Source organism: Notolepis coatsorum, assembly GCF_963971535.1.
Source record: "Notolepis coatsorum genome assembly, chromosome: 18".
Classification (NCBI taxonomy): domain Eukaryota; kingdom Metazoa; phylum Chordata; class Actinopteri; order Aulopiformes; family Paralepididae; genus Notolepis; species Notolepis coatsorum.
Window position 1 is genome coordinate 55,234,565 of NC_140182.1, and position 13,750 is coordinate 55,248,314.

General features: G+C 40.1%; 1 protein-coding gene across 4 annotated transcripts in view; it reads right to left on the reverse strand.

Moving 5' to 3' along the window:
* The window catches only part of LOC311245628 (FYVE, RhoGEF and PH domain-containing protein 4-like), a 281,410-nt gene that overhangs the window by 42,016 nt on the left and 225,644 nt on the right, over positions 1 to 13,750 (reverse strand). For all 4 annotated transcript variants that reach the window (XM_084335538.1, XM_084335541.1, XM_084335539.1 and 1 more), the window contains exons 6-9: positions 8,016 to 8,105; positions 6,303 to 6,448; positions 5,538 to 5,694; positions 3,762 to 3,900 (exon numbers count right to left, since the gene is read on the reverse strand). In XM_084335538.1, the coding sequence (XP_084191664.1) occupies positions 3,762 to 3,900; positions 5,538 to 5,694; positions 6,303 to 6,448; positions 8,016 to 8,105 (532 nt within the window). The remainder of the gene's footprint in view (positions 1 to 3,761; positions 3,901 to 5,537; positions 5,695 to 6,302; positions 6,449 to 8,015; positions 8,106 to 13,750) is intronic.

The window sequence follows — 13,750 nt, forward strand, 5'->3', positions numbered from 1 at the left end:
ATGAAGCTAAGCTATGCTAACGGAGCGTCTATTCCCAAAGCTAAAATGCACGCACAGAGACAAAAAAGGTATGCATCTTCTTGTCTAACTCCAGGGAAGATGTTAAATAAGCTAATTTCCAAAAAAAAGTGGAGTTCCCCTTTAAGAACTTTCTAAATAAAAGTTAATTTATCTGACTGCTTGTATTAATTGATGAAAAAGTAGCCATGTGCAGTAATATATAGATTATAAAATTGAGGATGTAATATATTATTGAGCTGCATCGAGATGCATCATAGAATCGAATAAAATCGAATCGTGGACAGCTGAATCGTAATCGAATTGAATAGTGAGGCCAGTGAAGATTCACAGCTCTACGAATGCCACTTGAGTCGCAGCCACTTGTCTACACGTACATGTTGTTAAAAGCGAGTATATGTAAGCCTATATGCCAGGGGTCAATGATTTTTCTAAGCAGACACTGTGGGGGCCGGACTTATATATATTAGGCCTAATTAGCCTATTATTGTTTAATATTTTCACTTTCTTACTAAATGAATTTATTGTATCAGTGTGAACAGACTATACTGCAGACAGTCACCAGGGGGCGATATATATTTTGTCTTCACTTTAGAATTCTCAGAAAATTCACAATATTCTGGGGGCCATCTGATGTCCTTTTATGTCCTTTTAAATCTGACCCCACCCCCCTCTCATGTGGGGTACCACAGGGATCGGTGCTAGGACCACTCCTTTTTGCCATTTACATGCTTCCCCTAGGCCTCCTCATCAATAAATTCACCGGCATTAAATACCACTGCTACGCAGACGACATACTGTACAACTACTCTGCTCTTTTAAACCCGACAACTTGGAGAAACTCAGCCTTCTCCAGGAGTGCCTGCTCGGCATTGAGAGCTGGATGGGGAGTAACTTCCTCCAGTTAAATGCAAAAAAAACGGAGGTGCTGATCGTAGCAGCTGAAAAGACTGCAGCTAGAGTGGCCACTCACTTGTGGTCCCTTAAAGACAACATACGTCCCCACCTGAGAAAGCTGGGTGTTGTCTTCGACCAGGCCATGAACCTAGACAAACATGTCAAAACACTCACACGCACCTGCTTCTTTCACCTCAGAAACATTGCAAAACTACGCACCATCATATCTCACTCTGAACTAGAACTGTCCGTGCATGCGTTTATTTCCTCTAGGCTTGACTACTGCAACTCACTTTTCACCTGTCTCACCAAATCATCCACAGATAAACTACAAATGGTCCAAAATGCTGCAGCCAGGCTACTCACAAGGTCAAAAAAATCATGCCACATCACTCCCATTCTGGTATCCCTGCACTGGCTCCCGGTACACTATAGAATTCACTTCAAAGTCCTCACTTTCACTTTCAGAGCACTTCACGGTCAGGCCCCCATCTACATCACTGAACTCATCCATCCCTACACCAACACCCGCTCACTCAGATCTGCCGATCAGCACCTCCTGGTGGTCCCCAGGTCCAGGGCCCTATTCCCCGTACCTGGTTCAACTAAGTCGATCAAGAGTCCCATTATCCAGATTCAATTAACCCGATGTTTGAAGCCGGGATTTTCCTGTTCCTCGAAGGTGGATTCAGTCTCGTTAACTCGAACCAGACTTGAGACCCAGGATAAGTGCGCGCGGCCGCTTCAGTTGAAAAGCCAGCACGTATCGAGAGCAGAAACCCTGATTTTCTAACGGCATTGATTGATTAATTGATTTAAAACTTTATTAACAGATTGCAGTACGGCTCAATAGCCTCGCCGACAAGTTAAATGCATAATCTATAGGCTAATTTTAAGTCCCTCATTACCCCAATCAATCAGATTATATTTCTTTAAACGTGCCCTGCTGGCAGTAGGTTTATGGATTGAATAATCAAATGAGATCTTGCTAGCGAAAATAATTAGTTCAACTGTTATACAGAATAAGGATACGGCTCTCTTACCCATTGATTGATGTATGGTGGATCTTTTACTTATCTGCACTGTGGTGTGACGGTTTGTGGTTTTGACTTTCACGCAGACGGCCCGGGTTCGAATCCCACTTCTCCTAATCTTTTTCTTCTTTTTGCAATGTAGGAATAATTCAATTTGGTGCACGTTGAGAGCTATATAAAGAATGACATCCTCAATGCATGTAGATTTATAATATTTTTACTTAAAACTAGGCTACTTTTGCGTATAATCATTAATATTATATTCCAAAAAAATTATATTGGAAACGCGGGGTTTCAAACTCCGGTCGCCCGGTTGCCAGGATTGAGCACTAGCCGCTGCGCCACTGTGCCAGACGGGATATATCCATTGTGTATCCAAGACCATCAATGGACAAGAGACCCGTGTTTAGAATATTTTTCTTTTGAATGAAGTTTTATCTCTTTATTCTCAAATGCATTAATGTGACGTCAACGGCTCATTCAATTTCTCAAATCCGTCAAACAGCGCATCTCATCAGACATTTTAATCCCAGTTACAATATCACACAAAAACCACAATCCACGCATAGACACTTCAATTTTATGCTTGAATGAAACACAATCCGGGCGCTCCGTTAAGCAAATCTACAGCGGAGAATATATGAAACTAATCAGAGCCAAACGGCCGATAGGTTTCATTCATTAAAAATATCCCCGCGGGATTCACATTTGCAATGCGCCGTTATTAAAATAACCACATGCAGCGTGTATCGCGACTCCGAGCGCCGTATATGACGTGCATTATTTTATTTAGGACAAAGTAAATCTATAGGCTCAATATGATTTATTATCAGCATTTAGTTCTATTATTATACATTTCAAAAGCCCCCTCTAGGAAAACGAAGCACAGAAACATAATTCAGAATGGTATAAATGGGATCTCTAGACTGTGAGAATCATTTCAGGAAGCGAGCTGTCATTTCTTTGCGGGGCGTGGCCATGGTTCATCCGGCTAACTGAAGTTAACCCTGCTCTCGACCAGGCTCAAACTTTCTGATCTGTTGTCATGGTGATTTGGACAATCGAGCGTCGGGGAACAGAAAGGTCCGGCTTAAGTCAGGCTAGACTGGAAATTATCCGGCTAACTCAGTTAGCCAGGTACGGGGAACGGGGCCCAGGCTAAAAACAAGGGGTGATCGAGCCTTCCAGGTGACAGCACCAAGGCTCTGGAACGCTCTCCCCCTGGACCTGCGAATTGCCCCCTCTGAGAACTCTTTTAAAAAACAACTAAAAACACATTTGTTCAGACAAGCTTTTGGTCATGCATAGGCACTTTTTCTTGTCCTCACTGTTCTTTTTTGTATTTAATTTTTTTATTATTTTTTAAACAAACACATAAACAAACATGACAACACACGATAAGATATACAAGCATTAGTTGACAGTGCACATCCAATGAAATCACCATTTAGTTAATTGTCCTCACTGTTCTATAGTTTTGTTTTAATTAGTGACTCATGATTTTATCCAAATTCTTTTATTCTACTTTTTCTATCTGGTTTCACTGTTTTAACTGCTGTTTGTTGTTGTTGTCGTTTATTTCTGATTTTGTTTTTATTGTGTTTTTATATTAAGCTGTAGTGTAAAGCACCCTGTGCATTCGTGCTGTGAAGGGTGCTATATAAATAAAGGTTATTCATTATTCATGATGATCACTGCTCTATGCTGACTGAATAGAAGAGAATACAATAGAATAGATCCTTTGACTTAAATTACAGATGCAACTGGCATTCTCTCTCCGTGTCTGGTCCAACTGGACGTTCCACTACTCACTCTCTGCGTCTGGTCGGTCAGGGTCATCTGGAGGCAGTTTCTTCAGGTAGTCTTTCAGCAGCATCTCATAGCGAGGAACTCTCTGCACAGGCTCCAGCATGTGGTGCTGGAGAGTGAGGCAGCCACACACATCTTGGCTCTGATCAAATAAAATACACTTGTATTAGATTAGATTAAATTAGATTAGGTTCAAATGTATTGTCATCATACAGCACAAGTACAGTTCAATGAAAATAAGTTGGCATCTAACCAGGGTGAAAGGTAACAGTACAATAACAATGTACACGTGATTAAACTGGAATATATATAAATGAGTATTACTTGAGTAAAATGCTAATCTGATCTATGTACAGTGTTACAGTATTATTATGTACAGTAATACATGTATAAATACACTATGGTAGTAAGCCCTACTGGCCAGTGGTATAACTAGTAAGAGTAGGTAAGGGTAACAGGTAACAGACAATTGAACATTTACATTTAAGTTTACTTGCATTTAATTTCTCCCATGAAATCAAGCTAAAACAAGGTATTTTTAGAGCATTTAAATGTTGTGCTTCTGAGGCTACGTTTAGACGGAGAGAGTCTGAACAGAAACCGCAAAAGTCGTCTTACGGTTTCACTTTTAATTTTGCGTTTAGACTATCGTTTTGGGATGGAATTCTCCATGCAGACGAGGCTGTAACGACTCCAGACGACTGAGCCCCGCTGTCACACGATTGGCGCATATGTCACATGACGTGCTGTGAAGACCCGCCCTACTCTGCCTCTGATTCGCAGACTGTGGGTGGGGAATGTGATTGGACCAAAGCAGAGTCACTCACAGACAGTGGGTCCAGTCACGCCACGGGACAGATTCTTGTGTAATTAAAAGTACTGCCAATGTAGCCTTCAGGTGATCGCCATGGATAGAATCAGACATGCTTTGTTTACGCTTCTAGGCTACTGACGCATGCCTGTGATGTAAGCAGTACACGCGACGAAAGCCATGACAACCCTTTCGTCATCGTTTTATGCGGTTTGACAGTTTAGATGAGAGCGCAAAGGTTTATCGTTTCTAGGAATTCCACCCTGGAAGGTAGTCTCACTTTTTTGCGCTTTCACCCCGTAAAAACGCTGTTTCCGTATAAACGAAAGGCACATCCGAATTTTTTTTTGCTGATTCACCTGCTAGCGTTTCCGTCTAAACAGGGCCTGAGTGTAATGATTGTTCACCTTCACCTAAAGAGGCACTTCACCACTGCACATGATCCCACGCGCATCCAAAAACTCTAAACTGTTTTGCACACATTCATTTAGTTTGACAGTCTTGAGTTTGAATATGGCCACCAGTGATGTCATTGCGGACACTGAATCCTTGTGTTGTGTTAATTACAGCTCAGTGAAATGATAAGGTAGCAGTCCCTACAAGGTAATCCTATTTCCTCATCTACATAATTTCATGGTGTTGTAATTAACACAACACAAGGATTCAATGTCCCCCAATGACATCGCTGGTGGCCATATTCAAAGTTTGCTCTCGATAACTGTCAAACAAAATTAGTGTTTGGATGTGTGTGAGATTATGTGCAAAATAAATCAGCATTATTTTTTGGTGAAGTGCACCTTTAACTGACTTTAAGTTTCGAGCATCGACACAGTAATTTGTTCGAGTCATTCAATTCAGTCGATTAATCGTGACCCCCTTAAAATTAGCAAGATAAGCCTCCAACTTGATTATCCCTGATTGTCTTCATGGCTTTACGTCAGACATCACACTGCAGGGCTGCACGCTACCTGGATCTCCTGAATGATGGCTTTGAACTGAGGCGAGCGGTCCGACCACTGTTTCAGCAGCACCATGGCCTTGTCGAAGTTCTTCACGTACTCTGCGTACATCTTCAGGAAGGGAGTGAGTTTCTGCAGGATGTCCCCGATGCGAGGCGTGGACGCCCTGTGGAGAGTGAAGGAGGGAGGGAGGGAGGGATGGACAGACAAGAGGCCATAGCATTCATCACTATAAAGAGTTGAGTGGGGGGGGGGGGGGGGGGGGGGGTTGATCACGGGTTGATCACGTGACTTTGTGGAGTGAGACTATCGCCTAAACTTGTTATTAACCATGACTTCCCTATACGATCGTGAACTGTGTGTACGATCAACTGTCAGAGGAAAACCAACCCAAAATAAACCCCTTTGAGTTTTTATTTTGAAGTATTAATGGAGCTGTAAAGAAACACTGAACTCATTATCATATTTATCAAATAAATTCACTATGAGCTACTTTGAACCAACCTTCATCATCATCATCATCAGCATCACTACAGCTGTTGTGTCTGTCTGTGTGTGTGTGTGTGTGTGTGTGTGTGTGTGTGTGTGTGTGTGTGTGTGTGTGTGTGTGTGTGTGTGTGTGTGTGTGTGTGTGTGTGTGTGTGTGTGTGTGTGTGTGTGTGTGTGTGTAGGGAGAAACTGTGAAGAAACCTTATGTTTTGATGATACATGTTTAAACCACACATTGGATCCATCTATTCATTCACATTGGATCCATCTATTAATTTTGCTCACCATTCCGCCATGCGTTTCTCCAGGTCTGGCAGCAGGAACCGGCTGTGGAAGGTGTGGATGGAGTAGATGTTGGAGAAAATGTTCTTCACCACCTCCACGGGGAAAGTCCCTTTACCTGCCTCCTCCATGAGCTTGGCACAGAACACCTGGAGGGATGATAAACAGCCTCCTTATCAAACTCCTCTATAACTACAAAACAATGACGAGGCTACAAACAAATGCCAATCTAAAAGGAAATGTCCTAAGAGGTTGATTGACCGTTGTCAACGTCGACAGTTATGACACTGTAATTCACAAGCTTCCTCAAATTACCCTTTCTTTTGCTGTTAAAAAGTATAGCACCACTTCCGACAATTACAAAATGAGTTTCACACGAGGGTGTCGATGCAGTAAGAGAGAGCACTCGCAGGCAAGTTTCAAGTTTCTTTATTAGTTGTCATACAGAAGTACAGAATACTTTTATACAAAATGCTTCTTTCTATTACGCTCCAGAGACTGTGCTAGACAAAAATAGACAAGTATAAAATAAAATAAGTATAGCAAGTAAAAATAGAAGTCACGTACGTGGACACAAGTGTTCAGTATGTACATATGTACAATGTTCAATGCAGAGTAGAAGTAACTGAGTTACCATACAATATACTAATATACAATATACTATATAGTGCAATGCAGCAATGGGATGAGGTACAATTTACAGTAAGGTGTAATGAGGTATGGGTTGTAGTGCAAATTCTTTACCAATAAATATAAAGTGTGTTTAGGTGTTCTAAAGTGTGTAAAGTGGGTGCTGCAGTGAGTTGTTTGTTTAAAGTGAGTGTGTGCGTGTGGATGTGTGTGCTGTGAGTGCATTTGATGATTGTTACATAGTGTTATTGGTCGTTGAGCATCCTGATGGCCTGGCAAATAACCTCCATTGGGGCTGGCCGATTAATCCAGTTTCAATTTCAACCATGTTGGCTTCCCACGATCATGAAAACAAGATAATCAAGATACAATTATTATTGTGCTGCATGCCGTGTTGCTCTCATTTAGTCTTGTGTTGTAAATGCAGTGCACCCTTCTTTCACAGCTGGCTTTGCCATCTACATTTCACTCGTCTGTCACTTGTATTCACTTGTATTATGCTTTCTTGTCATTTTATTCAGACTGATCCAATTCCAAAAGCACCCTCCCCTCCCAGCCCTCATGTCTAAAGGCCACATTCCCGGAGCTCAGCTCGATCGCCCTTTTAGGGGATCGGGGAAGAATGTTTCCCAGGGATTCCCTATTGGCTTGGGATATCTGGGTTTTCGCTTCCCCCTCGAATGGGGTCTCTTTCCCATAAAATTACATATAACATCTACCTCTATCGGGCAAGTGCTCAGCTCCCCCACTGAGGCCACTCCACCGAGTGGAGTCTATCATGGGCCAATGTGATCTTATCCTGGTCGTAGGCTAACGGAGTCTCGTCCCCCTTTCAGAGCCTACTCTAACGGTTAGAGATGAGCACTCTTGTGAAAGGTCCCCTTTGCTTTCCCTTCCCTCATCCAATCCCCGCAGAGCGCACCTGCCCAGGAGCATGCAGCTCCATGTGCATCCTCCCCAAGCCACCTGCATCAGGCTGTTGCATTGTTGTTAATAAACTATAGATTTCTATGGAATCCATTAAATGTATACTTTGTGTCTGTCATCATTTGTGTGGATTGAACTCGTGAAATCAGTGCTCCTTACCAGGTCCAGCAGGTTGAGTCGTGTGACGTAGGCCTTCTCGGTGTGCAGGAGCTCGCTGGCAATCTTATACAACTTCTGTTCATTAGTCTCCTGGAACACAGAACCATGGGAGATGATTATTATTAACGATGGACCTATACCTATACCACTATACGATGCTGATTTATTTTGCCCACACACATCCAAAAACAGTTTTGCACACATTCATTTAGTTTGAGAGTAAATTCTTTTGAATGTAATTTGGATTTCAAAACAATAACACCATAACAATTCATGTAAAAATATTCAACAAATACTCAACACACTTAACTTTATCTCAGTTACAAGAAATCTTAGCATAAAATAATATTTGCCATTTACCTCTCACATTTATCAATAAAAAGTGCTATTCGTTTTTTGTCATACAATGTGATGTGAAAAAAAAGAATCCATTATAATCAAGACATGAATGGAATAAATCATGTTTATCTTGAAAAATATAAATGAAACATGGTGGAGTCAGACAGTGAAGATACACACAGTGAACCTTTTTGTAAAGATTTTGACCATATTTACTTGTTTTCATGTGCAATTTCCACACCACATACAGTATGTCATATAAATGTGTAGGGGAGGTAGCCTACACAGTGTGCACAATGTGTTCTTTTATATGTTCTTCACATAAAATGAGCCAAGGCCAATGAGTCTCAGGTTAAAAAAGATAATTAAATGTATCAATTCTCTTTTAGTAAACATTGAAAATGGGTCCCACAGACCCGAACACCACACAAGGCTTAAACAATCGTTAGTAGCAGCTCTAAATAAAACACACTCACTAAGCCAATAGGCCATCAAAAGCCGGAATCGTTTCATAAGTCCTTACATTTACAAAGTGTTTACTTTTAACAGATCATGTACACTATTATACACTCTATATACTATGTTCTTCGTTGACTGATCAGGGTCTAGTTTGCTGCCATTGGGAGATACTCTGTGGGAACGTAGCTGTGGTGGAGCCTTGTATTGTAACTGTATTGTATTATTGTGACTGGCAGGTGGTGCTGTATTGTGTGTGTTAATTGTTGTGGGAAGGCCGTGTGATGTGCCTGGCTGTGCTGCGGCTGGTAGAGAGGCCTCTCAGGACAGGAAATGAAAGGTTGGAAGGAGGGAAAACGAGACAGAATCAAACAAAAACACAACGGCTGAAAACTAGGCTTTGTGTTGAGAGGCGTTTAGTAACTAACAACATATAATAAATTGTAGGCTTTGTGTTGAGGTGTTTAGTAACAACATACAGTTTATAAATTGTACTACTAAGCTTTATGTGAGAGAGGCATTTTAGTAACAACATACAGTATAATAAATTGTACTACTAGTCTAGTAGATAGAGGGGGGTATCATGCACCCCCCGGGAAATATACTTCTAACCAGACTTTCTAGAATGGAAAAAAGGTGAAAAAAATGATAGGCTATGTTAACAAGTTGTCAGAAACTGTTTCATGATTCTAACCCAATATTGCAGATAACTGAACAAATGAGGTGTCTAGACCCATGTTTTGAGGGTCAAAGATCACAATAACACTATCCCTAGAGTGATCACATGTTTCTATGTAATTTTGCCTATGCAAATCTGTGCCGTCAATACAAAATAATCACATTTTTACCAATTAGTTGAGTAGGAAAGCGGATACTATCATGCACCCCCTGGAAATATATTGTTAACCAGTGTTTCTAGATAGGAAACAATGTGTAGAAAATGATAGGTTATGTTAAAAATCTGTCAGTGTCCTATGTATCATTTATATGCAAATTAATGAACTGGAACCTACCACGGAGGACTTCTGCTTGGGCAATAAATCGTCCGTGTCACAAATTCTCCTATAACGTAGGATTTGGCTGAAGTGGAGACTATTCTTTAATGCAGGAGCGTGATAGCTAGAATAATGTAGGAACGAGTTGCGATCTGTCTCCTTTTTGAAGACCTCTGTGTGTAATGAAATACCATCTGGGGCTTTGTTAATTAGAACATCAAGAAAGGATAGAGTGTACATATCAAAATTAAGAGTAAACTTTATCGTTTCTCTGCGAGTGTTAAGGAACTCAACGGGTTATTATTAAAAATGTGGTCCTTTTCGAACTTGGACATATACAGGTTAGCTAGGTTCACAGCGGCAGGCGAGCCCATGCTGAGACCTCTGTTTTGCAAGAAATATTTATCTTGGAATCTGAAATAATTCTTTGTTAGAACTAGATCGGCTAGGCTAACTAGCGCTTCTGTGGAGGGGTGTAGTTCCTCCCTCAAGTTTAAGTAAAAACTAAGTGCTTCTAACGTGTCAGCGTGTGGAATGCTGGGGTATAGACTGACCACATCCATGGTGACTAATAAGTCTGAAGGACAAATGTTGCAGGCCGTTAACCCGCTAAAAAAAGTAGTAGTGTCTTTTAAGTAACCCGGTTGAGAAGAGGCCAAATCTCTGATATGCGCGTCAATAAATTGGGAAATTTTTTCTGTGGCAGACCCTATGCCAGAGACTATCGGTCGACCCAGAGGATTCAGGAGATCCTTATGGATCTTAGGTAAGGTGTAAATAATAGGAGTAATGGGGAACTCTACAAACATAAACTTAAATTCATTTTCTGAGATTTCGTCCGCCAATCTAAGGCTTTTGAGGACTGTTTTGATTTCAGTGGAAAATCTAAACACTGGGTCTGAATTTAAAAGGGTATATACCTCAATGTCGTTCAATTGTCTATTGATCTCAGAAACATAAGCACGCTTATTTTGGAGAACAATTCCCGAACCTTTGTCTGCTTTTCTAAAAAAATTCTTCATGAGTTCCTTAAGCACTCCAGATTCTGATTCAAGTAAATTAGGGTAAAGCTGGGTTTTGTGACTGGTTTCACATAAATTGAGGACATCATTTTGTACTAGTCTGCAAAAGGTATCCACCGAAGGTGGATTGAGATGAGGGGTAAACAAGCTACGTGGTTTGAATACTTTTCTTTTAGGTCTAGAATGGGTCGAGTTCTGCTTCAGACATTACATCAACATCATCAATTGTGGGAACTGTTAATGTGGGCAAATTTTCATTAGAAACATATTGAGTTCTCTTATCAAAACCTCTGGCGTAAAGGCTTTTAATTTAATATTTCTGAAAAACTTAAAGAGTTCTACCTTGGTAGTGAAAGAGTCCACCTTACGTGCAGGAACAAACGATAACCCTTTAGAAAGGACATTATGGTGCGAGTCACTCAATTGTGCATCTGAAATGTTAACAATGGGTCTCATTCTCCAACGGACTTATGACAAAAAGGGCTTTCTCTTAGGGCCATTTGAGACATTTTCGGGCAAGACATGAATATAGACAATATATTATAATATAATATTATAATAATAATAATAATAATAATAATAATAATAATAATAATAATAATAATAATAATAATAATAATAATAATAATAATAATAATAGATTCAATTTGTACCGCACTTTATATTCGCGAGAATCTCAGAGCGCTACAGGAGATATAGACAAAAAGGTAAATGAATAAAACAATTTAAATGAATAAAAACAATTTAAATGAATAACACAACCAATGAAATGGAAGAACATAAAAGTAAAATAAAATAAAATAATAATAAAATGAATAGAAGTAACAAATAAAAGTAAAAGAAAAATTCTGGCAAAAGCCTTGTTTTTAGGCCCCTTTTAAAAGCCACGACGGATTGTGGTGCTCTCAGGTGGATGGGGAGAGCATTCCATAGTCTGGGTGCGGCAGAGCAGAAGGCTCGATCGCCCATGGTGTGCAGCTTAGTCCTGGGGGCTTTGAGGAGGTAGGCTGTGCCGGAGCGGAGGGAGCGTGAGGAGGACTGGGGGGTGAGGAATTCCTTGAGATAGGCAAGGGCACCACCGTGTACGCACTGGTGAGTGAGGAGGGAGACCTTGTACTCGATCCTGTGTTCCACGGGGAGCCAGTGAAGGGATCTGAGGGTGGGGGTGATGTGATCATATTTTTTATATATATTATATATATTAATTATATATGTTTTATTGGGACGGTTGGTGAATCCCAAAATCGTCCCGAAAAGGTCTCAAATGGCCCTAAGAGAAAGCCTTTTTTGTCGTAAGTCCTTGGAGAATGAGACCCAATTAATGTTAGAGATGGTGCTTATCTCCGGGACCGTTGAACGTTTCTTTCTCTTACTTTTGTTTCTGGTAATCTTTGTATTTTGGAATTGACTTCATATTATAATGTCCTTCCTAGGGTCAAAGTTGACCAGTAATCCCAGGCATACCTGTTTTTGATGTCACTTCCTGCCCACCTTGTATATAGCCACCATCTTTCCAAACTAATATTGCTAGCCATTAACACTGAAGAAGGAACACTTGTTCTGAAACATGTCTGTATCCGGCTGCGATAAAAAAAATTGAAACCTGAGAGTGCTGGTCCGGCTTCCTGCTTTGTTCTACTTATATCTTCGGGATTGCAGCACCCAGTGTCAACTATTGTGAGTGCGGTCTAACTTGACTTTCATTACCATCTTTAACCCTCAAAACATGAGTCCACATCTTTTTTTGTTCAGTCATCTACAATATGATGCGTCTTTATTGGTAAAAATGCTTTATTCTTTGTAAAGGTTATACTAATTTGCATACTAGCTTGCCACAAACAGGTGATCATTCTGGGAATAGTTTTATTATGATTTTTGACCCTCAAAATATGGATCTAGACAACCTACTTGTTCAGTTATTTGCAATATTGGCTGAAATAGCGACATAATGTTTTTGATGATGGCGTCATTAATTTGCATATAAATGATACATGGGACACTCTGACAGATTTTTAACATAGCCTATCATTTTCTAAAAGAAATGTCCTATCTAGAAACACTGGTTAACAATATATTTCCAGGGGGTTCATGATAGTATCCGCTTTCCTACTCTACTAATTAGTAAAAATGTGATTATTTTGTATTGACGGCACAGATTTGCATGGGCAAAATTACATAGAAACATGTGATCACTCCAGGGATAGTGTTATTGTGATCTTTGACCCTCAAAACATGGGTCTAGACACCTCATTTGTTCAGTTATCTGCAATATTGGCTGAGATATATGAAACAGCTTTTTTGTGATTTCTTGATAATCGCGTCCTTAATTTGCATATAAATGATACCTGGGACCTTTTTTTCATTCTAGAAAGTCTGGTTAGAAGTATATTTCCGGGGGGTGCATGATACCCCCCTCTATCTACTAGACTATACTAGGCTTTGTGTGAGAGAGGCATTTTAGTAACAACATACAGTATAATAAATTGTACTACTAGGCTTTGTGTGAGAGAGGCATTCTTAGTAACAACATACAGTATAATAGATTGTAGCCGGCTTTGTGTGAGAGAGGTGTTTTAGTAACAACATACAGTATAATAAATTGTACTATAGGCTTTGTGTGAGAGAGGTGTTTTAGTAACAACATACAGTATAATAAATTGTACTACTAGGCTTTGTGTGTGAGAGGTATTCTTAGTAACAACATACAGTATAATAAATTGTACTACTAGGCTTTGTGTGAGAGGGGTGTTTTAGTAACAACATACAGTATAATAAATTGTACTACTAGGCTTTGTGTGAGAGAGGTGTTTTAGTAACAATAGCCAACATAAATAGTACTAACAACTGAAGTATCTATGTGTACTTTCTTTCACACTCTCAACCCTAACTTCACACAAGCGTTGTGATGTGCTGCAGTTTTTTT